This window comes from Scaptodrosophila lebanonensis, unplaced genomic scaffold (assembly GCF_003285725.1).
Source record: "Scaptodrosophila lebanonensis strain 11010-0011.00,11010-0021.00 unplaced genomic scaffold, SlebRS2 tig00000163-arrow-arrow-pilon, whole genome shotgun sequence".
In the NCBI taxonomy this organism is placed as follows: Eukaryota; Metazoa; Arthropoda; class Insecta; order Diptera; family Drosophilidae; genus Scaptodrosophila; species Scaptodrosophila lebanonensis.
The window spans coordinates 1,184,061-1,210,078 of NW_022060598.1; the positions used below are offsets into that span (position 1 = coordinate 1,184,061).

The window sequence follows — 26,018 nt, forward strand, 5'->3', positions numbered from 1 at the left end:
TAGCAAATTTGGTACAAACGGCCATACAGTCGAGTCAGAATCAAATGATTCAGACCATTAATTCAGTTATGGCGGACACAATTGAAAAAACAATACGTGCGCAACTAGCGGCACTACAGATAGGCCGTAGTGAGCCGAGCGAACAACAGAGTGAAGAAAGGACTAGGTTTAGACGTCCTGGTGAAGTAACCCAGTTGGCTTCGGTTCATCGTAATCCTGACGGAGCAAACATTTTGAATTTATCGAATTCTTCTATCCCTATTCAGAAGGTGTCCAGCATAATACAAAGCTGGCATATAAGGTTTGATGGTGGCAAAGATAGTATGCAGGCCCAAGATTTCTTGTACAGAGTTCGTTCACTTGCTGTTCAAAACTTGAATGGAAACTACCAACTTTTATGTGACCATTTATACATGCTATTCGTTGGGAGAGCCAACGATTGGTTTTGGCGATTCCATCGTTCCAATCCTCGATTTACTTGGGAAGAATTTTGTGTAGAATTTCGAAAGAAATTCGACGACATAGATGACGATATGGATGTTTGGGAAATGATCAATTCGCGTCGGCAAGGCGAGCAAGAATCTTTCGAAGACTTCCAATTCGCAGTGGAGAAACTCATAGGTCGATTGCGCAAGGACATTTCAGAGCGTTCTCTTGTCCGTATTCTGATTCATAACGCTAAAACTTCTTTGCGTTATGAGCTCATGCATCTTGGTATTACCACCTTGGCTAGGCTTAGGGAAGAAATACGTACTCATGAGCAATTCTACAAACAAGTCCGATCGAGTACTGCAAGAGGAAAATTTGAGCACCGTTCTCGTGTAGCAGAGCTAGAAGTTCCAGCTCAAGAGCTTTTGAATGAGGATGTATCAGCTATTCAACGTAAACCCTTAGTGTGTTGGAATTGTGATAAGCCAGGACATCGTTTTGATGACTGTTTAGAGCAACGGAAAATATTTTGTTTTGGCTGTGGTGCCAAAAACATTTTCAAGCCCCTGTGTCCGACTTGTAACCCGTCGGAAAACCAGCATGCGGATGCGCAGGCCCACAACTTCCTGTCGCATCCAAAGCATTAAGCCCAGCTGGTCGCTTGCAGACTGGGGCCGATCAGCCCATGGAATTGAATACTCCAGTCGCACGCAACTCATCTAATTCACATTCGAGTGCAAACCAATTTTTACCTTTCCATATAAGGTTAGCCAAGTACGCAGCAGCGCGACAACGCAATTTCGCTGAGGTGAACAGTATGAACTGGAACCTTAAGCCAAGACGCTCAACTCTTCGACTTAGAACTTTTTGGAAAAAGATTCGTTGTACCCGGAAAAGACTTATTTCCGCAATTTTCCTAAGCTCAGATAATCGCCTATTTACCGAACTTACTTTGGAGAACAAAGAATATATCGCTCTTTTGGATTCCGGTGCTACAATTAGTTGCATAGGCAATCAAGCGGCTAGCGAACTCAGATTTAGTCCGAAATGCCAAAAATGTTCAGGCAATATTAAAACGGCTAACAACTCAGAGTGTTCGGTGATTGGCAAACTTACATCGGAAGTGACATATCGTGGCAGGACAAAGCCCATTGAATTTTATATAATACCAGATCTTAAACAAGACGTATATTTGGGTATAGATTTTTGGCAGTCATTTGGTTTATTGACTCACATCCTGAAACCTGGGGAACGAGTATCCGAACTCGACATCGGTTATGATCAGACCGAAGAAATTCCAAATATGCATGTCTTGAACCCCACTCAGAAGGACATTCTCGATTATGTGATTGCTAAATTTCCCTCGTACGAGAAAGAAGGGTTAGGGCGAACACACTTGATCGAGCATAGTATAGATGTTGGCAATGCTATAGCGGTTAAGCAACGTCATTGGCCTGTTTCCCCGGCTATAGAGAAGCAAATGTTTGATGAGGTAGATAAAATGTTAGACATGGACATAATCGAAGAATCTAAAAGTCCCTGGAGCAGTAATTGTGTTTTAGTACGGCGTGGAGAGAAGTTACGTTTATGTCTCGACTCAAGAGTTGTTAACAAATTTACCCGCAAAGACGCATATCCTCTACCACATATCGACGGAATCTTAAGTCGATTACCTCCAGCTCGCTTTATAACAGGTCTCGACATGAAGCACGCTTTTTGGCAGTTACCTTTAGAAGAGAAGTCTAGGCAATATACTGAGTTCACGATTCCTAACAGGCCATTATACCAATACAAGGTAATGCCCTTCGGATTGTGCAATGCACCTCAAACACTTTGTCGACTCATGGACCATGTTATTCCTGCACATTTACGAACCAGAGTTTTTGTCTATCTTGATGATCTCCTTGTTCTCTCGGACGACTTTGAGTCGCACATACTTCTTTTACAGGAGATTGCAGGTTATCTTCGCAAGGCAAAATTGACAATTAATATTGGCAAATCAAAATTCTGCATGCGCGAAATTAAATATTTAGGTTTTATTATTGGCGATGGGCAATTGAAAACTGATCCCGGCAAGATACACGCCATAAATGATTTCCCTGTCCCCAGGACGGTCAAGCAGTTAAGGAGATTCTTAGGACTTTCAGGTTGGTATAGGCGATTCGTAGAAAACTACGCCTCTGTAAGCTTTCCACTCACGGAACTCTTAAAGAAGACCAAAGAGTTAGACTGGAACGAGGGCGCGGAGAACGCATTCAAAGAATTAAAAGCTAGATTAACTTCAGCACCCATTTTAAATACACCAAATTTTTCGAAACCTTTCGTTCTGCTATGCGATGCAAGTCTGCATGGTCTCGGTTGTGTTTTGGCACAAAAGAATGAAGAAGGTATAGAGTTACCTATTGCATATATGTCGGAAAAATTAACGAAAGCTCAACGCAATTATACGGTGACTGAACTTGAATGTTTAGCAGTAATTAGAGGCATTCGTAAGTTTCGTGCATACATCGAAGGTCAAGTATTTCTAGTGGTCACAGATCACGCATCTTTAAAATGGTTGATGAACCAAAAAGACCTTTCAGGACGCTTGGCTCGATGGGCTATTAAATTGCAAAGTTTTTCGTTTGAAATAATACATCGCGGCGGCTCACAAAATGTCGTAGCCGACACCCTATCTCGACGCGATGAACCAGCGATTTGTGAATTTGACACAAGTGGTCCGATCGTAGACCTAACATCTAAAGAATTCAGCTCATCCGAATATTTGGACTTGATTCAGCGTATTCAGGAAAATCAGTCGAAACTGCCCGACTTAAAAGTGGTAGATAACTTTGTGTATAAGCGCACTGAACATGCTACAGGTGACGCAGCTCAAGAATTTGATTCTTGGAAATTGTGGATTCCATCTGGTCTGACCAAAGTTATTATGCTTAGATCACACGATTCACCGGATTCAGCTCATTGTGGGTCAGGCAAACTTGTAGAAAAATTGAAGAGATATTTCTTTTGGCCTGGAATGGTGACGCAGATAAGAAAGTATGTTACAGATTGTTCGGTTTGTAAGTCTACTAAAAGTCCAAGTATCGTTTTACGACCACCTTTGGGTAAACCAATGGTTTCGGAAAGACCTTTCCAAAAGTTATATCTGGATCTTTTAGGGCCGTACCCTAGATCGAAAAGCGGAAATATTGGTATTCTCATCGTTGTTGACCATTTTACAAAATTTCATTTCTTGTTCCCTCTAAAGAAATTTACATCAAATCGGATTTGCGACTATTTAGAGAACTATTTGTTTTATACGTTCGGAGTACCGGAAGTAGTGCTTACCGATAATGGTTCTCAGTTTCGGTCTGGCTGTTTTGAGGCCTTCCTCACCCGTTTTGGGGTATTGCACATTTGCACCGCGATTTATTCACCACAAGCGAATGCCAGCGAACGACTGAATAGATCTGTTTTAGCTGCTATCCGAGCTTATATCGGAACTGATCATGCTAATTGGGACAAGAACTTAAATGAGATAAGTGGAGCTCTACGAGCAAATGTACATCGTAGTACTGGATTTTCACCATATTTCCTAGCGTTTGGTCAAAACATGGTAATGAACGGCAAGGACTATGAGCTTCTGCGTAAATTGAATCTGTTGACCGACGATACCCTCTTAAGGCAACCACAGGCGCTGCAGGTTGTTAGGCAGAAAGCGAAGCAAAACGTTTCAGCATCCCATGACATAAATGCTAGGATTTATAACTTGCGCAGCAGAACCGTGCAACTTCGAGTAGGTGACTCTGTCTTTGCACGCAATTTTGTACAGAGTAACGCTGGCAGAAAGTTTAATGCCAAGCTTGCCCCTGTTTTTGTTGAAGCTAAGGTTAAACGCAAAATTAGTCCCGCATATTACGAACTCGTAAACAAGTCAGGGAAAACCTTAGGCGTTTACCACTTGAAAGACATTCAAATAAAGAAGTGACGTACTTGTATGTGGGAAACTGTTCTTTTATTTTCAGTAAAAGACGTCTCTAGTAAGACTCTTGCCGCTTTGACTGTGGTGTAGTGTCCAGTTTCCTACTGGGCTGGTGGTCTAGCAAGCTTTTACAAGTGTTGCATTTATTTTTAGCAAACGTTATCGCGCTCTTAGGTCACCTTGGATAAGCAGCCGTAGCATCGTATGATTATGCCGTTGTTACTTATCTTATTATTGCACCCACGCATATGCATAGCATTGTTGTTGATTTAGTAAGTTCGGCTTCGGCTAAGTGCAGCTTCACGCTAACTAGCGGCGCGCCGATCGAACATTAGTACAGCGACTTTTGAGCAGTGCTGACGAATATTTCTTTTGTGCGTGTATACCATACACATATATTTAAAAAGTTAAAGCGCATGTTCTTGTTACACAACATCTAAGTGCAAGTGGTTCCTGTTTATTTAAGCCGAGGAACAGAGCATTCGGAAGAACAGTATTGTGCAGTTTGTGAATTTTGGCCAGGTAAGGGAAGTTTTTTCAAGTCGGCCAGAAAAGTCAAGTGAATTCTTTTATTCACAGTGCTTCGCGCCTGTGCCCCTTTGGCTGGGCCACTAAAACCTTTTTTGCTGGATTTGAAACCTTTTGGCAGAGCACCTGTCTCGTGCCTGGAAACCCATTTTGGCTGATTTAAAATCGGACATAATAATATACCGTGCTTGGGAAACCCTTTTTGCTGGACCAAGTATTAGTGCCTCGGAAACTCTCCACGCTTGTTTCCTTTGATGGCTGCACTATTTTCATAGACGACTGCAAGCTTTTTATGTGACCAGATTCCGAAGAACGGACTCCGCATTGCCACTCCAAAGACAAGCTGCTAGATTCCCCACTATGTGTTAGGCCCATACATACTACTCTATGTTAGTTTTTCTTTGAGGCAGAAACGTGGCCATATAAATCGTATTAAATTTGTGCTGCGACACAAAAAGCCACTAAAAGTTACTGGCGGCGACCATGATGCTGTAATGGATCTAATGCTAAGCATCATATCGTCTATAAAAATTAGTTTTGTTTTTTTTATTTTTAAATAATGATTTAGTTTAACTTCCTTTAGTTTTTTTGTAATCGAACCTAAATTTCGCCTCACTACAAGGTTAAAGTTAGGAAGTATGTATGTAGTTTAAGATCATTAACATTTTTTTTGTGCCAGCAAGTCCTCTTGAGCTCAACGACGGCAGTGCATGGTAAGTGATTTGCATTTTTATTTGATCTTTTGACATCATACTTTCAAATCTGACCTTATTTCCAATTTACGTTCGATTCCACTTCTTATGTTGAAATTTAAATGAATTTTCTCTAATGTTTTTTTTGAATAATGTACATATGAGCCTTTTTTCTTGGAATGTTACATACGGTAGATACTGATGTGCTGCAAACTATTTAGTATATGTACCTATATATATATATATAAGAGAATGTTTTTGAACTATAAATTATATACCTTTAACTTTGATATGAATTCGTAATTTTACTTTCGCTGGTCCATCACTAATCAAGATGTCATCGCCAAACCCAAACTTAAAGTAAGATCAATTTGCTATAGGGGCTACCGACCATTATTCTTATTTCCGGTATGCCAAGGTAGGGTGGGTACAGAATAGGGTATAACTACATCTAATACCCTAGAAGCAATGTACTCTACATTAGTCTGTTTGTCCGCTTCTGTCCTGATTGTGGGAACAAATCTAAATACTCCATTTGTTCGTTTTGCTAGTTTCTGTTTAGTGCACTTATTTTCTTGTAGTGGTGTGTCCGCTATGGTAAGGAGGAGAAAGAACCCCACCCCGTCCGACGAGCTAAGTTAGAGCAACGCAAGAAGTGCACGCCTCGAATCCTCCATAGCACCGTAAGAGAAGGTAGAGCACACTCGTACACCCGCTCCCTCTTCACCAGTAGCTCCCAAATTTAGGGGCTTGCTTAAAACAACAACAACACATCCCCCTGCACACTACAAATTTCCGCATCTTTTATCGCCGATTTGACCAAGCTTGTACTTTGTTTTTGTACTGTTTACTTTATTTTGTAAATATCGCAAGAAGTATTTTAAGAAGCAATTACCACACACTTGTGTGTGTGTGTGTATGTGGATGTGTTTGGAGAGTAATTTGGACGCCGGCTACGCTGAGGAGCTGAAGAGTCGAGTGCCTAATGCACACACGCCCAACATTCCATGTACAAGCTACAATGTTTGCTCATACATTTAATGCACACACACACACACACACACACACAACAATAACAAGACACACACTATGCACCCAAGCACTGAAAAGCTGGGCAGACAACTGCCACAAGAAGCTCAAAAGCCGGCGCCGCCATCGCCACAACGCTCCCAAATGGTGCCAGGGAGGTGGTTGAGGCTAATATGCAACAACAAGAACAACAATAATAACTCTGCTATTGTCATTATGTGTGTGTCTGTGTCTGTGCCTGTGTATATATATGCTGCTGCTGTATATACCCAAGTGTAGTATATAAAATTACATACATACTTGTATGTATGTGTATAGGCGCATTGCGTATTTGTTTGTCCGTCCAAAACACACAAATATACTTGTAGTAAATAAGTATTTGTCAATGTATTTGTGCCTCACACGCACCACACACACACACACACACGCACACATACACAGCATTAGTATTACATACTTGTATGCTTTTGTGTGTGTGCGTGTGCGCGTGTGTGTATCTGTGTATCTGTGTGAGGTGTGTAAGGTGCGCGCGTGCTTCAAGCTAAAATGAATTGTAAGCATGACTGCGCCAATTGTCCAGAAAGGACGAGCCAACGAAAAATACTCGAACACTGACTTGGTGAAAGCTGTGCCTAATTTAAATGCCTCTCCCTTTCTCCCCCTCTCTCCGTCTCTGTTCCATCTCTCTTTTTTGTCGTTCGCACAGGTGCTGTACGATGGCAAACTATCGAATGCCATTGTCTTTATGTACAATCCAGTGGCAACCGATGGTCAACTATGTTTGCAGTCTTCCCCCAAAGGAAATGTTTCATACTTTGTCCACACGCCCCATGCGCTCATGCTGCAGGTAAGTCTCAAAAACACACAATGTTCTCATAACGGATGAATAGCCACAGTGGTTCAAATACACGAAAATATGGGTATGACAGTTAGCTGTAAATGTAATTATTATTCAGTATTTGGTAATCATATGTGATGGAGCGTAATTACAAATACTTGTAAGCACAAAAGCTGAGCATTCTTTTCTATCTTCTCTTTTCAATTCTAAAAATAGTTTTGTTGCCTTAAACATGGTCTATCTTTTTGCCTTAAATAAAAGACTAGTTATAGATTAGATTCCTTTCCTCATATCAGAAAATAATATCTGCAAAGTTCAACAGTTTTTTCGCTAAGGCTGTGTGTGCTTCCCTATAATTCCCAACAAGCTATTTTTATGTTTTTTAGGGACTTTCCTGCCATATTAGTTTTTATACTCTGTACATAAAATGTACAAGAGTATATTAGGTTTGCGGGAGCTGAAAATGTAACAGGCAGAAGGAGGCGTGGCAGACCCCACAAAGTGTATATATTCTTGATCAGCATGACGAGACGAATCGATCTAGCCCTGTCTGTCTATGGGGGTTTTCCCGATTTTCCATTCGTATAATCGCCTATATCTAAGAGACTATAAGACCTACGGACACCAAATTTTAGTCCCAGATGCCTTATGAGAATACGCAGCAACACTAATATCGTTTTAGAAACTATAATTTGTTCTCTTTAAAAGCAATAAATGTTTAGAAATGAAATCTAAAACTGAATGCCGTGAGCATAAAATGCGATATTTTTTTTAAATTCAAGGGCTTAAAAAATAATTTGCCCCGCTGACCATCACTTTTGAGCCAATGCAGTGCGGTTCTTCATCATTATTTTTAGCAGGCTAGCACACAGTGCGGGGCCGGCTTTCCAGGGACCAAAGCTATAAACACACACACACACACACACATACTCGTGCATGCTCAGTTGCCGCACTGACGCGTCCATAAATTCCGTGCCGCATTTTACGACACGAGCGCATGCCTTGGCATTTCTTATTAGTTCATAGGAACCTGAGGGCAACCTTTGGCCACAGTAGCGCTGCAAGAGGTATTAGCAGTGGCAGGGCAGTCGCCAGGAGTCTGTACCAACAGCGAACAGCTAACAGCCAGCAGGCAGCAACGGTCCAGTACGTTAGGCAGCACAAAATTATTCAATAAATTTTGTAGTAATTTCTTGTGCAAACAACACAAATCATAAACAGCGCCGAGGTGTGGCGTTGGCAGGGGCAGGAGCAGCTTAGCAATAGCCACTAGGCAGGCAACAACAATTATAATATCGACTTCATATAACATGCTGAACAGTGGCGCGATATATTTTTTATAAGCCGTCTGCACAGCTGCCCAACAAATAGGCTTATACGATTTTTAGACATCTTAATTATTGAAGATGGAAATATTTGAGGAATTCAAGAATTGGCCAATTTCTCTCACATAGAGGCGAAAACCGAGTACCGTAAATGATGTTATCAAATCAATTTAGAAATCTAAGCCGACCTAAGACTAAAGAGAAACTTGATAGCTGTAAAAAATTTAACAATAATTTTATCACAATAGATTAATCGCTGATAGATTGTCTGAGGAAGGGAGCTTCAAGTGTAAAATATATATTACATATTATTAAACAACTTCATGTTTAAAATTAAATTATGTTCGATGTCGAAGTCGACCTAAAAGTAAAGCAAAACATGATAGCTATAGAAATCCATATTATTGTGATCACAGTAGATTGAACGCTGATAGTTTGTCTGAAGAATGGAGCTTTAAGTGTAAAATATATGACTTATTTAAATTATAAACAATTTTTAAACAACTTCAATTTTCAAATCAAGTTCTCAATAAAAATCTTTGAATCAATTGGGTGCACTTTAATTTGTGCAGTGTACCACTGTGTGCTATTCTGAGGTGAATTTTGATATTAAGGAACGTGCGGTTTTCTGAACATTGGGTGGGGTGGGTTGGATGGGGAATTGGTTGTCATAAAATGAAAATGTAACGACTGAAAATCGACTGAGGAACAGGTGCCACGGGTACTGGAGGCTGTCTGGTTCATCAACGTAGAATTGTATTGACCAGCAATTCCGGTAGCATTGCCAATCACTTTGCTCGAGTCTAATCATCGTTTTCGTTACAGGATGTCAAAGCTGTGGTAACGCACTCGATACACTGCACACTCAACTCAATTGGGGGCATACAGGTGCTATTTCCGCTCTTCTCACAACTGGACATGGCGCACGAGGGCATCAGCGACATAAAGCGTGACCCCACATTGTGGTAAGTTAAAGGAATGGAGTAGGAATGTGCGACCGCCCACACTTATCTAATTATCGGGAACAATCTGTGTCGATTACAGCTCCAAGCTGCTCGGCTTCATATGCGAACTGGTGGAGACATCGCAGACTGTGCAGCAGCATATGATACAGAATCGCGGCTTCCTGGTGATATCCTTTATGCTGCAGCGCTCCTCACGCGAACATCTGACGCTGGAGGTGCTCGGCTCATTTCTCAATCTAACCAAATATCTGGTCACGTGCCTGTCCGCGAATAGCGACTTGCTGCTGAAACAGGTAGGTGTGCTCGCGCTCCCACTCTCTCTCTCTCTCTCTCTCTCTCTCTATATATATATATATATATATATATATATATATATATATATACATATATATATTTCTCTTTGTCTCGCTCGCGCTCGCTGTAGACTGTTGTCAGCTGTTCAACAGCTGAGCAAGTAGCGAGGTGTGGCAACACTGTTGCCGCAATATACAACAGCATGTTCCTTATTTCCGATCTTGTTTAACATAAGTAATACTATTTAATATGAGTTATGTATGTACTGTTAAACCAAAATACAATATATATACTTTTTATGTACGTGTATGTATGTGTACGAGTATGTCTTTAAGTTCGATCTAAGTTTTAAAGGCCGCGTGCCACCGACCGCCCGTCCGCATACCTATGTAGCTGCCGCCCCCTTTCAGCTGAGGCATGAACCAAAATGCATGAGAATGAACACCCAGTTAAGGAGCAAAAAAGATTAACAAAAACAAACAAATATTAACATTAATAACTAATTTTAATTTGTGCATAAGTGCATACATACTAGTATGTATGTATGTACAACGTACATAGTATGTGTGTATCTATTACTATTACTTTGCCAACAAATTGCATCAAATCGTGAGTTTTTTATATGTTCGTCTGTGTGTGCGTATATGCATGTGTGTTTTATGCACACATATATGTACATATATTGTAAATAATATATGTATGTATGTATGAGAAGGCCACAACACAATTAATATTTAACTTGTCTACACACAATTCACTTATTGCTGTTGTTGTTGTTATATTTCTTTTTCCTTTTGCGGCATGTTTACACCTCTGCAAACAATCAAACACACAACCAACCCAACAAACAAACAACCAACTAACCAACAAACTCAAATGATATGCGAATCTGTCGTTTACTTTCGTTCGCCACAACCCCCTCCAACCTTTTGGGGTTGTTGTTCTCCTTCTTCTTCTTTAACACACATAACACACACACACATACCTGCGCATATGTATGGATGTGTATGTATGTGTGTGGATGTGCCTGTATGAACACAGCTGAACACGGGACTGCGTAATCCCTTCAAAAAAGTAAACAAAACCAAACAGTAAACAATAAACAGTTAACAAATAGCACAAATATTAAATACCATTTGCTTTAACAAACAAAAAAAAAAATATATATATATATATAAGTATATATTTATGTACTTACATACATATATAAATATGAAACTGTTACTGAAATTGCACTTCAACTGTTTTGAGTTAATGCACTTATGCTATTAATCCAATACATATACATACATATACTCGTATACCCGCATTGTGCTTGTTTTGATTTACGGCTCTTGTGGCTTTACAGAAGTTTAAATCTGTGTTTCATTTTAGTTTGACATGTTTATGTTTTATGTCGGAGCCATTTAATATTACGATAAATGTGCTGGTAGTAGAAGCTTAACGATGAAAACAGAAAAATATCTATAGGGGGATGATGCTACATGTCTATAGATAGGGTATACGAAACTGAAGACAATGAGTGACAATGGTGGCTGAATAGTTTACGATAACCGCGTGACGACAAATAGGAGGCTTCAGATGCGTAACGATAGGTACGGAATAGTGAACAGACGAGACTGAAGTGGAAAAACATCGTAAATATGATGCATACCTGACTTTATATACGAGGCCAAAGTTGTGCTTAACAGTAGATACGAGATGGTAAGAGAGTGACTGTAACAATAAATGCGTGACGATACATGAGTGAAGATGGATGCATGGATGGATGCTTAAAGAAACTAAAGAAGCATAATTATACTGGATGGTAACTAGGCTAACATAATTGCGTTACTATTAATAGGAGTCTTTATATCCGAAACGATAGATACGGTGTCGCTAATAGACCACCATAGTTATATAGCGATGATAGCGGTAGTTGCGTAACGATAGCTAAAAAGTGGTAAAAGTGTGATGATAACTGTGTGGCGATAATTAATCCACCATTTCTAGCAGACTAAAGAAGCGTGGTGATATGCCGATTTCCATAAAATCGTGACGATAAATTCTTGATAAATTCCTCCTAAATGCGCTGTTATAATAGCGTGACGATAAGTAGAAGTAGGACAGACACAAGATCGTATTTTAAGCGTCGATAACAATAAATATAAATAAATAAATGGATGGTCAATGCAATACAAATAAATGCGTGCGAGGGAAATAAAAGATAAGAGGGAATAACGACAAGCAACAAAAGCAATAGTTAGAGCTGGTTCGTCAATCATTTTGAGAAATAAGCACATTTTCCTATGCTGTCATTAATCAAGAATGAATAAAAGTAGGATGTTAATAAAAAATAAAAATAAAATTAAATGAATGGAAAATTAAAAGCCAGCTGAACAGCATTATGACTATAGTGGAAAATATTTGCAATTTGGATTGGAATATAATTTTCAAATAAACGATATTCCATACGACCTCAAAACATATACATGATGAGCTCCGTTTGTCATGAATGAAAATGGTTTTCTTTTCCATAATTAAATTGTAGCTTGCATGCGCATTTTGTTGGCACCCGCAAATTAATTATTTGTTGCAAAATTTGATTTATTCTGTGAATTTTTATTGCATAATTGGACACTTTGCAGAGATGCTTTTACTTCGCCTTTTAACCTTTGAATGTCAAGCAAAATTTGATCCGAAAAAAACATCAACAAAATAAAATTCTGGCTTTTTATTTATGCGCAACATTTTGATTTTTGGCCGACTTTAAAATCAAATTCAAAACATTTTGCAAACTATCTCAAATAACACCAATTATTACAATTTAACGGTCTTTTGTCTGTTTCTCTCTCTCTCTCTCTTTCACTCATTTACACTTACTCTCTCTCTATCTTTGTCTCCATTTCGCGCTCTATCTCTCTCCCTCACTCATTTGAATTCTGCTTCATTTTCATGCATTAATATTAATTTTTTCATAAAACTCAAATGCTTCTTCAAATCAACAACGCACAACAAACAAATACTAATAATAACAACAACAACAACTACTACTACCGATCTAATATAACTACAACAGTTCTACCAGGTGAAGCCAAATTCTCATTTCTATCTACCAAATACTTAACTATATGTACATATAGACGTTTCGTTCGTTCCATTCCGTTTTCGAATATACTCGTACATAACTATTTCTGTTATAATTTAGAATTTTCGTTCCTCAGTGTGTGAGTGTGTATTGTTCCTATCTTAGTTGTACTTGAAGAATTTAACCGTTTATTGGATTTCTAACACTGTACAGTTACTTAGAATTAGACAAGTGTATTAAACTGCGTGTTGTGTTGTAAATATTTTTATATCCATCCGAGTACACATATATATATATATAGTAATATGTATATGTCTGTTGTCGAGCGTTCATTAGTATCTCAAAATTCATTTGAACCGCTGGTTTTCAGATCTTAACTGAAATGTACAATACTTGTAATTTGAAAATGAATCCGTAATTTGTATATCAACCATAGATAAGTACTGACCCTCGATTATTCAATGAAATAAAATAAACGATCGGAAAAAATAGGTTTTCGCTAAAATACGAAAATCTGTTTAACCTCTTTTTTATTTAGGCATGTGGCATTCATTGAAAAGTTTCTATATTATCTGCACAGCATCGCTTTTTCTTTTGTTTCTAGCAAAAAAAGCGATGAAAACATAATTTTCACGAATGCAAGATTGTTTGCCTATGTATTTGGCTTTCAATTGCAAACAGAAATGCATTTCTTCTTTCTAACTAAAGAGTAGCAATAAAAAAATAACATTTCTCATCCATGAATCTAATGGATATACAGATAGCACTCTATCGACAACTGGAATTATGTAGTAGGGTCTGTTTGTCCGCTAATAATCATATAATCATCATAGGATTCCGTGGCGCCTAACTTTCAAACAGAAATAATTCATTTAATTAATCATCTACATTTCAAATTATTGCTGTCACATCGCTTATGTATACAAAAACATAAATCTGCATTATACCAGATTAGCTTGTTAATGTGGTGACATAAAATGTGTTTGATAATCGTTTGTTTATTCAACATTGTGTAGATATTCTTCCTGATTTTTCTATGTTTAAATTGAATGCAAAATTTCTTTCATATGTTGGGTCGTTCACTGAGTAAGCAGTAAAATATGCCGAGAATGCTAAACTATTCAAAAAAATTGTACAACATTATTTACAAAAAAGCCTTACTGCTATACTACATCAGCTGTTTAAATATATAACGGTAAGGCGGTGAAGAGTGAAGTTGGCTGCGAAAAAATGCCATAAGATCAGCTGGTGTCAAGAAATGAAATTACTTAGCGAACGACCCAATAGAAATTAACTAGTATACCATCTATTTTGTATGTTTTTATTACTTATAATACAAGTATATAGTAAATACTATTTGCTGTATACGCTATGAAAACAATTTTTGATTAAAGCCTTTTGTGTTGAACAAAGTCTTTGATAAATGTTCTAAGTTTCTAAGGTTCTAAAATACTTTAAAATATGAATTCCAAATCTATATAATTGATAACTATTTATTGTAAAAACAACTTAACTTAACTGAACTGATCTCAATTATAAATCTTCAAATTTCAATCTACTTGTACATATAATAGCTGGTTTAACCTTCTTTGTGCTTCATTTATTGTAAGAAGGCCTTCTACTCTCGATAACTTTAAAAGAGAAACGAGTTAATTGCCGGTCACGTTTCTTAATTTTCACATTACAATTTTGTAAAATATTTAAATTTAAAATGATTTGCAAATGTTGATAATTGATTACAATTTATTGTAAAAACACCTTAACCTTAACTTGCATTGAAAGCTGATCTTGAAATATCACTTTCCTGGATATAGTAGCTGTTTTCTGCTTCATTTATTGTGAGAAGGTCTTTTGGCTTTCTACTCTCGATAAGTCTGAAAGAGAAACTAGCTAATGGAAATGTTTCTTAATCTTCACATTCCAGATTTTGTGAAATTAAATAGGCCGGCTGGTGAATCGAAAACAATTCATTAGTTACTTGTAGTACAAAACCAATACCATTTCGGTTCAATTCCTTTAAATTTGAGATTTTATATCAACTTTTCTCTCTCTCTCTCATTCTCTCTCATAATAATAATATTACGATTTTGTATGGATAAAACGAGAAATGTTAATGCAAACGCTAGGAGGACTGTGTTGTCAATCATTAATGCGATTGCAGTGTTTGCATCCATTTTTGTCATTTTGATAATTGAAACTTGACTCTGTAGGGTGGGTGGGGAATGGGGTGCACTGCCTGCTGTTAGTTCCACCAGCAACTGCTCCCACACGCGCCCAACTTCAATAACCACAATGCCATCCCGGCGGGAACAATAACAAAAACTACAATCACTGCCACCTAGCACTAATTACAATACAACAGCAACGTCGGCAGCAACGCCAGCATTGGCAACGGCAGTTATTGTACCTCTAACTGTGTGTATCTGTATCTATATCGGGAGCCACATCTGTAGCCTGTAGCTTGAAGTCTGCATCCTGCATCTATAACAATAACGTGCGCCACATAAATGAATAAATTTCCATGCCATGAGTTTTTTGCGTGTTTCTCGTGTTGAGCTCGAAGCTACAAATATTCGCCCATCGCCTGTTGTGGCCCGATGGCGTCTGAATTGTAACTGCTAGCCGACATCTGTTGGCGATTGCTGGCTGGTATCGCCATCGGGACGCCACGTCCCTCTCATCCTTCAATGCCCCTCCAGTTCCAGGTCCAGCTGCAGCTCCACCTCCCCCTGAAGCTGCTGTCCGACTGTCTGACTGGCTGGGAGCCGTCCTTCGCTCATCGTCTCGTTTTCGGTTACCAACATCGCTTTATTTTACACTTGTGCACATTTTTAATTGGGAAACTTCTGTTGCGAGTTGCACGCGTCAGTTTGTGCGTGACGGAGAGGGGAGAATGGAGGAGTAGTGCGATGTTGCATGTTGCATTCCCATTGTTATTTCTGTTAACTGCTGCAATGCAACAATAACAACAATATCCATATACCTAGCGTTTATGGCTATCAAATCAGAATTTAAATCTGCAAGCAAAAAGCCACCATAACGCCACCATAACAAAATGTAAAAAAAATACATTGCCACAAACAAGGTAATCTCTCTTTGTAGAAAAGATGAAAATGATTTGTTTTCAATTTGAAGCTGAATTTTAAAAATCTCTGCATTCCATTCAAAACTGCATTCATCTCTCATTGCGCTTTAGTTGAAAGAAAGAAATTTCTTCCCACCAAGCATGAGTTTCTCCCTCGATACCAGAAGTGAGAAAAATGACTCCAACATGAATTGGAAGCTGAAATAGTAGCTACTTAATTACCTCTACTTTTTTCTCTGAAGTAATCCTTCTTTGTCTATTGGAGAATCTTCTTTTCTTATCTGATTTTGAGAAAGATTTTAAAAACCTATCAATTTTTATTTTTGTAAAACTTGTCACTTTAATTATAAAACCTAGTTAAGAGAGTGGTTAATAGTATTTAATAAAATCCAAGCGTTTCTTTTAATCAATAAAAATAAATTACTAACTAAATAACCATTCATTTTATTGAACAGATGGTGCATTAATGCATAAATATTAACATATTTAATAAGCCAATAAAAATTTCTCTCCATCGGAGTAAAGCAAACTTCTAACAATCAAGCTAGTTTCAAATTACAAAAATGAAAAAAGGCTCATATTAACAATTCGTTTTACAAATCTAAGATTTGCGTTGAAGATGACATCGTATCGTTGAAGATAAAACTTAGCCATTCACTTCGTTTAAAACACTTTAAATAGTTAAGAGTCTTAAGACTTATTACTTCTGCGATTTTATCGGATATTAATTACCTGAATAATGAGAAACCTTCTAGATATTCGATCAGAGTAGTGTCTTATATGAATAAGCTGCGCTTCCATTTATTCATCCCTTCATTTGCAGTCTTACACTTCAATGCAAAACCTGAACTAACAATCAACAAGTTATTCAACTAATTATGGCTCATAAACTGTGCATTGAAAAAACACAAGCAAGCATAATTATTTGAACTACCGACTCATATACTTGTAGTACAAATCGTTTCGTAAACGCTTTTGGCATTGCCTATAGTTTATAACAATAGCGTCGCCTGCCATTTGGGCTCTTGTGACGCTTAGTTAAGCTAAGCAATAAAATTAGTACTCGTAGCTGCCTTACACTATACTTTAGTTAATTATTTAGTTATATTCATATACATATGTATATATATATATATATATATATATATATATATTTTTAATTAGTTTTAGTTGTGTAACTTAGCTTTAGGTTAGAGTTACGCAAATACCTATGATAGCGAGACATGTGATGTGATAAATTAATTTAATTCTTTGCCGCCTGCTGCCTGCCTGCCGCGCCCCCTCGTTGAATGCGATAATCGTTCATTTGTTGTTCACCTTATTATTGTTGTTTTTATTGAATTTCTTTTTATGTTTTAACCAAACGTTGCGTTCATTGCTGTTTGCTGCATGCATATATAAATATATATTCAAACGAACCCCAATACTACTACTACTCGTACTACCAACCCGATACCCCGAACCAACCAACCAACCAACCAATCAATCAACCAACAACTACAACAATCAACATGATACTCATGTAAACGTATGTATACAACTCTTTGTTATTATTTAAAACTAGCGTCCTGCCTCTGCTTCGCACGGGTATTTTTACACAAATTTTAAAAATTATACATTTCATAACACACACACACACACACACCTTACACACATACACCTTTCTTTTTGCTATGAGTTACTAAGAAGGAGTGAAATTTATTTTGGATATTATTGTTTTAATGATTTTGTTCGTTTTTAGAACTGTTTGTTATTCTTTATTAGGTCAGAGGTTCTCTGTAAAAGATATTTGATGTTTTATAGCAAAATAAATTGATTTTCAGGAGCTCCGACCCGTGGCAGGTCAACATACCGTAAAACATTGCTTTCGTATGTCGATCCCTACTAATTCGAAGGCTTGGCCTTGGGACTACCGGAAATTGAAGCCATAAAAATGATCAAATGGATCCTTGCTACACTTAAATTGTCCTGCAATTCCTTAATAAGCAGCCTCGTCCCATTTCACATGCTTAGAAGGCTTTAGTTTCTCAAAAACATGATTGCAATTCCGAGTTTTACCGTCAATTCATGTGGCGGCAGTCCAGAAGGGTTTATTGAATCTAAATGTCTTCAATTTTAACCACGATGTCGATCGATTTGTAATCTTTTATTTGGCTGGGGGCTTTTTAATAATATTGCCTTAATATTTAAGCTGGTAATGTTTCAAGGATGATTATGAGCTAACTGCATGCTATTCAGGAGTTTTTAAGTTAATGTTTTTACATCTTTGGTTACATTATTGGCGTTTTAGTAAGGATTCCATTGTTTTTTGCAAATATAATATAGCCCATGTTAACCGTCTATAGTGTAGCTTCCCAACAGTGAAAGAATCCATTAAATCGGTCCAGTAGATTCGCAGCCTTTTCAATTCAAGCAAACAAACAAACAATCAAATCTTTCCTCTTTATAATATTAGTATAGATAAACACTTGCATAATACATATACAACTAGTAGTATTTACCACCACTGTCTTAACTTAACTTATCTTAACTTTCTATCTATCTATCTATCTATCTAATCGTAACTACCTCCTGCCTATGTACAAGTACAACTACAATATTTAATTTTCCTGTTGCTATGCACCTTTGTATACTCTGAACTTGTTTATCAACTACTACTTGCCATGCCACACCACCACACCACACCATCACATAACACACATTTCTCTAAGCACATAAATGGCACAAGCCCATCATTGCAAAGAAGATGGAAAAGATGATGAAAAAACTGAAATAAAATGGCATTATTGCCGAGTCTGAGGACAGCATAAGTTACTTGACTAATTCCTTGCAGTTGTTCTGTTTCTCGTTTCTAACGTGGCAGCTGCTCGACCACGTGCTGTTCAACCCAGCACTGTGGATATACACACCCGCCAATGTCCAGGCGCGCCTCTACTCGTATCTGGCCACCGAGTTTCTCAGCGATACACAGATCTACAGCAATGTGCGTCGCGTCAGCACCGTCCTTCAGACGGTCCACACCCTCAAATATTACTACTGGGTGGTGAATCCGCGTGCCAAGAGCGGCATCATACCGAAAGGATTGGGTAAGTAACCACGAGACATCGAGGCTCCCACCAGGAGGGACGACAGCTCGCTAATTATCCACCATTTGCCACCGCACTCTCTCGCAGATGGACCGCGACCTGCGCAAAAGGACATACTGGCCATACGCGCCTACATCCTGCTGTTCCTCAAGCAGCTGATCATGATCGGCAATGGCGTAAAGGAGGATGAACTGCAAAGCATACTCAACTATTTGACGACCATGCATGAGGTGAGAGCCTAATATTATAAACTGCATATTACGAAATACCCATATACATATATTATAACTAATATCAATCGATGCGTACTCTAAATAAATGCCAATCATCTGTTTAATATTCGTTATCTTTGTGTATTTCTTGTTCATCTCTCACAGGACGAGAACCTGCACGATGTTCTGCAAATGCTTATCTCGCTAATGTCCGAGCATCCGAGCTCTATGGTACCTGCATTCGATGTCAAGCATGGCGTTCGTAGCATATTCAAGCTGCTGGCCGCCGAAAGTCAATTGATACGCCTACAGGCGCTCAAGCTCCTGGGCTTCTTCCTGTCTCGCAGCACACACAAGTAAGTTCAAACGAGTTACAGGTTCCAGAATTTTCCAAAAATATACAAAACTCGTTGACATTGCACCCGATCTGTTGCTGCAAGCCATTTAGACGGATTCTGTAGCTGTTCTGTTTGCTCACCTGCTTCCGTATAAAACGAAGCAAACTCTGAGACAAAGCAGGGTGAAAGGAGTATCCATAAGAAAAGCAAGTCGATAGGAAATTTTAAGTAAACTTTCAATACAAAGATAAATGAAGGCAAGACAGCTACTAGACTAGACTTGTGTAGTCTGAAGAAGAAGAAGCGGAGTGAGGAGAGTATCCATTAAAAAAGCTAGTTGACACGAACTTTTAATTTAAATTGAAGACATGAAGGCATGCCAAAGCTTCAGACCTGTATAGCCTGAAGAAGAAGCAGAGTGAAAACATTCGTTACAAAGACACATGAAGTCTACAGCTTCCTGGAGCATTGACTTTGCAGATTTTTTCACAGCTGGATATTACAAAAAGTTTTCGGACCATCTAGTAATCTCTAAGCGAACAAAAAGTCAAACACAAGACCAAGTCAGATTATCTAGTACGAGTGTATTCTAGAAGTTCATTTAAAGAAAGGTAATTAACAAAACTAAAATTATTCAGGTAGGCAAACAATATTTGAAGTATCCGACACAATCGACTCTAAATATAGTATACAAATAGTCACCTCTCAAAAGAAAGTTACATACATTTATGTGGCTACACGCATTGTTTCGTGCTGTGACGGGCTTGGGCTGCAGATTCGGTAGGTTTCGGTGTCGGTTTCGGTTTGGGTAAACAAACTGCTCTGTAATGCAAACTCATAAATTTTGTATGTATTTCTATCTTTCTCTGCCGCCTACCCTCTCTCTTTCTCGTTTTCTGCGCCCACCCACACTCCTAAACACCTAAACCGGCATTGCTGCTTGGCATCGCATTACTCTTCATTTAAACTCCGCAGACGCAAGTACGACGTCATGTCGCCACACAATTTGTACACGCTATTAGCGGAGCGCGTGCTGCTCTACGAGGAGTCATTGTCCCTGCCCACATACAACGTGCTCTACGAAATTATGACCGAGCACATTTCACAGCAAATCTTGTACACGCGTCATCCCGAGCCCGAAAGTCATTACCGTCTGGAGAATCCAAGTAAGTAGCCTAACCCTCCCACCACATACCTAACCCTATTCCATTAGGGCTTTGCCATTAACTGACTTGGGGGGTGATTCGCCGGAATTCTAACTGTCATCCAACCGCCCATTCTGTTTCACAGTGATACTGAAGGTTGTGGCCACGCTCATCCGACAGTCGAAGCAGACCGACTCCCTGATCGAGGTAAAGAAACTGTTCCTGCAGGACATGACACTGCTGTGTAACAGCAACCGCGAGAATCGACGCACCGTACTGCAAATGTCCGTCTGGCAGGAATGGCTAATTGCCATGGCCTACATACACCCGAAAAATACTGAAGAGCAGAAGATCAGTGATATGGTCTATTCGCTTTTCCGCATGCTCTTGCATCACGCCATTAAGCACGAGTACGGTGGCTGGCGTGTCTGGGTAGACACGCTGGCTATTGTCCACTCGAAGGTGTCTTACGAGGAGTTCAAGCTCCAGTTCGCCCAAATGTATGAACACTACGAGCGCCAGCGTACGGACAACATTACAGATCCGGCGCTGCGTCAGGCGAGACCAATTAGCACGATTAGCGGTTGGGAGCGTGAGGAACTACAACAGCAGCAGCAAGGGGGCGGTGGTGCTGGAATTCAGGCGGCACAAGCACCGGCCGTCAAACCAGCCCCGTCTATAGCCTCTCTGGAGGATGTACCAGCCGTCGATGAGGAGCTGGAAAGCGTGGAAGCGCCAGAAAATTGCGAGGTGGTCCCAGCAGAGGCACAACAATGCGGCTGCGCAACATCAACGACGACGCCGTCTGCAACAACCACAACGGCATCAGCTGAACCAGATGCAACGGACGAGGAGGTGCCAGCAACGACCAAATCGGTTATAGCCAACATTTCCGATGTATACAACGAGCAAATCAAAACGGACGAAGCCCTCCAGGCTGCGCCCATCTGCAATGGCAGCAATGAGGAGTCGGATAAGCAGCCGTCAACCGCGACGGCACAATCGGGCGGCCAGGTAGCGCTTAAAGAGGCCTTACAGATAGGCGATGATGTGGAACAGCTGGAGCTAGCGACAGAAAAGGATGCACTTGACGTTGAACAACATGTGGCTCATGTCCTGCAGAGCTCAGAAGCGGCATTAAACGATTGCAAAATGGTTGTTGACGAGCTACAGGAAGCGTCCTCTGTGCTCAAGGATGAAGAGATCGAGCTGGCCGTTAACGAAGTTGTGCAAGGTGTTCTCAAGAACGAGAAAAAAACGCAAGCGCAGGCTGCCGCAAGAGATGCCAGCGCTACCTTGGAACAGGATAATGTTACCTTACTGAACAGTAAGAACTTGCTGAATAACAATAACAACAATAATAATGCGCTTGAGGAGCAAACTACTGAAGCAGCTGAGCAAGCGACGCCCCAAATCGAGTCTGAGGTCAATGCAAATGAGATAACCAGCAGTGCCAGCCATCAAAGCGACGCCAATGCCGCAACCCAGGCGATAACGGAGTTGAAGGAAGCGACGCCAAAGACAGAGTCAACGTTGGAAACTAAGTCCAATGCTATTTCCAAGACCAGCACCGAAGCAAATAATCAAAAGACTGAAGACGCGGTCGCCACGGCAGCGAACAAGCTAAATAATAACGATAACAAGATCGCTACCGCCACCCACACATCCGAGCCAGACGCCAACGAAGTGGCCGAGAACAGCTCCTCCCTCAGCACGACCAATGAGTCCACGGAAGAGTTAACCACGTCCATCAGTCCCGAGACTACCGTCTCGAGCTCGTCCATGGCCGAAGACAGCCTACTGCAATTGCCTGAGCCGGAAACGAGAACGGAACAACTATCTCTGCCCGTAACCGAAGCCGACGCGAGGACAGAGAGTGAGCAAACAGACGAGATGGTCGCTTCAGCAGTGCGTGACGTTATGGAACAGCTAATTGAAAAGGTCATTGATGCCACCGAAGCCGTGGCTACAGAAACCAATAACAATGAGCTGCCCCCACAAAAGGCGAACGAGCTAACAGAAATCGAAACACCTGATGAAATGCAGGCCGCCACAGTTGTCTCAGAACCGATCCCAGAAACCGAGATTGATGCCAATGAGAGCCTGGCTGCGGCAGCCAAGGAAATTGTCGAGGAAGTGGTTCAGACAGCCCTTGAGCTGGCCACAGTGCAGTCAAATGAAACAGAACAGGTTGAATCAATTGTTGCTGTTGAGCCAGCGATTTCGCCGGTGGCCGAAACAGTAACAGAAACCAAAACTGACCCTAAACCGGAGTCGAAGCAGGAGCCGGAGCTCGAGCCTGCATCGGAGCCTGAGTCCAAGGAACACGTAACAGCCATTGTGAGTGCGGTTCTGGATACGCTGGTTGATGAGACGGTCAAAGCAGTGGCTGCCGAGCAGACAACACAAACCTCACCTGCACCCTCGCCCACAGCGATAGTCGAGCAACTGCCCGTCGCGGTGCCTGTGCGCATTAAGCCCACAGAGGTGGACTCCACCACACAGACAACACCGAAGAACGAGGGTAACGTCGGCGTCGCACACGACACTGACGACTCCAACAAAAGCATCGACGAACAGCTGCACGACGATCCACAAGCTGTTGGTGGCGACGATGACGAGGACTATGTTAATCAGCAACCACCAGCCGGTGCGCAGGTGCTTGTCAATCATTACGGTGAGTTGTGAAGCCATCGATCTAGTTCTAGGCTTTTTCTAACCCCAACATTCGTTCCTGCAGCGGCGGGTAATGCAGCTGGCGGCCCAGTGGAGGGTAAACAGCAACGATCCAAGTCTGGTTCGACACGTCCCATGTTCAGTCCGGGGCCGACGCGCCCACCATTCCGCATACCAGAATTCAAGTGGTCCTACATACATCAGCGTCTGCTCTCCGACGTGCTCTTCTCACTGGAAACGGACATACAGGTGTGGCGCAGCCACTCCACCAAGAGCGTCCTCGACTTTGTCAACTCCAGCGAGAATGCCATCTTTGTGGTCAATACAGTCCATTTGATTTCCCAACTGGCCGATAATCTAATAATAGCCTGCGGTGGGCTCTTGCCCTTGCTAGCAAGCGCCACATCGCCAAATGTAAGTATCGACTAGCCCCCGGCCTTCACAAATCTCTTAACCCACCTTGCTCCTCCCTTTATAGTCCGAGCTAGATGTTCTTGAGCCCACACAGGGCATGCCGCTCGAGGTGGCCGTCTCATTTCTGCAGCGTCTGGTCAACATGGCTGACGTGCTCATTTTTGCCACCTCTCTCAACTTTGGTGAGCTGGAGGCCGAGAAGAACATGTCCAGTGGCGGCATTTTACGTCAGTGCCTCCGCCTGGTTTGCACCTGTGCCGTACGCAACTGTCTGGAGTGCAAGGAGCGAACACGCTACAATGTAGGAGCTCTGGCTCGGGATGTACCCGGCGCGGCACATCTACAGGCGCTCATACGCGGCGCACAAGCGTCACCCAAGGTGAGTTGTCACAACAATTTTGAATAAATACCTCCTTAGAAATTAACCTTATCGATATTTGCCATTAATTTTTGGAATATTTAAACACTTTACAACACTTGGAAGAGTTTTTCCTATAAAATCTCACTACTATCATAATTAAATTTCTATTTGCAGAACATTGTTGAGTCAATCACCGGTCAATTATCACCCGTCAAGGATCCTGAGAAGCTTCTCCAAGACATGGACGTAAATCGTCTGCGTGCGGTTATCTATCGTGATGTGGTGAGTTGAGTTACTTCTGTCTCAAGGACAGTATAATATTTTGATTTTCACTCACACAATTTCTCTCGCTTCCTTACTCTCCATCCCACTCTTTTTTCGTTTATTGTAGGAGGAAACGAAGCAAGCGCAATTCCTCTCGCTTGCTATTGTCTACTTTATTTCGGTGCTAATGGTGTCGAAATATCGAGATATTTTGGAACCACCAGCGGAGCCACAGATTCAACGTCAATCGCCCGTGTTGCAACGCACGGCAGGCGGTAAGTTACAGATCCCATGATGGCATAGAAATGAAAATAAGCTCAGAACTTTAAGTAACTTTTCGGCCCGGGCCTTAAAGCCATTGACAATTATTTTTAGTGTTGTAGAACGGCATTTAATTTTGATGCCATGCGACGCCGTTTTGTTGCGCCTTGAGTTGCTTTTCATTTGTAATGGAATTGGGGCGGCTCTCGTCCGTCTCCATTGTTTCGTTTGTTTTCGTTCCATTTCCGTTCCGTTCCGTTTATACTCTACTCGGTTATATGCATTGCGTCTCTCTCGCTCTCGCTCTTTCTGTCGAAATACGTATATACTTATTATAATCTGTTTTTGCTCGTTAGCTCTCTTTTGCTGAGTCTCTCTTCTGTTCACTTTGCTGCACAAAATAAACACACCGTCGCTTTTCGTTTCTCTGTTGTTGTTGTTTTCTTGTTGATTTAATTATTGTTTTTATTGATCGAAAATGAAGTCTCTTTTATTCAAATTGTCTGATCTTGTAACCTAAGTTTAGATACATTTGTTTCGTTGCATTTCTGGCGTTTCATTTTATTTGGAAAATTGTTCATTTTGAAATGTTTTCTTTTTACTAGCTTTGTCATTGCTGGCCATCTCACTCCCACTTAGTAACAAACTATGTGCGTGTGTGTGTGCGTGTTAGTTGTCACACCAGACGTTCCGTTGAATAATCCCCCCTTCCCCCTTTTAAAAAAATATCAACAAAATACTAAAATTAAAAACAAAATATTTGTATACCGTCCCCCCTAAAACGCTCACTAGCATTTAAGACACAGTATTAGCTAATCATGTTGTCCATATTTGAGATACTATTCAGTTTTGTGTTCTTTTCTTTGTTCGTTTTTCTGATCATTTAATTTCACGCTGCTTTTTCGGATTGTATTATACAAAAACAAATAATATATAAAATCAATATACGAAAAATCGAATCAAAAACAAAAAATATCCACATTAAAAAATAAATCCCAAAATACGGACAAACCAAACCAAACTAATACCAAATCGAATGATCACGCCG

The 26,018-nt window shown here is 40.3% G+C and overlaps 1 protein-coding gene across 1 annotated transcript in view; it reads left to right on the top strand.

Annotated features, from left to right (window-relative positions):
• LOC115629716 (neurobeachin) overlaps window positions 1-24,984 on the top strand; it is a gene marked incomplete at its 3' end in the record, with an annotated part of 104,933 nt that extends 79,949 nt beyond the window's left edge. Inside the window, exons 11-23 of the mRNA XM_030526237.1 lie at window positions 7,346-7,486; window positions 9,628-9,767; window positions 9,847-10,060; window positions 13,120-13,128; window positions 19,047-19,299; window positions 19,387-19,529; window positions 19,677-19,867; window positions 20,825-21,015; window positions 21,140-23,671; window positions 23,735-24,084; window positions 24,149-24,463; window positions 24,620-24,727; window positions 24,837-24,984. Coding sequence (XP_030382097.1) covers window positions 7,346-7,486; window positions 9,628-9,767; window positions 9,847-10,060; window positions 13,120-13,128; window positions 19,047-19,299; window positions 19,387-19,529; window positions 19,677-19,867; window positions 20,825-21,015; window positions 21,140-23,671; window positions 23,735-24,084; window positions 24,149-24,463; window positions 24,620-24,727; window positions 24,837-24,984 — 4,735 coding nt within the window. The remainder of the gene's footprint in view (window positions 1-7,345; window positions 7,487-9,627; window positions 9,768-9,846; window positions 10,061-13,119; window positions 13,129-19,046; window positions 19,300-19,386; window positions 19,530-19,676; window positions 19,868-20,824; window positions 21,016-21,139; window positions 23,672-23,734; window positions 24,085-24,148; window positions 24,464-24,619; window positions 24,728-24,836) is intronic.
• Between the last annotated feature and the right edge of the window lie 1,034 nt (window positions 24,985-26,018).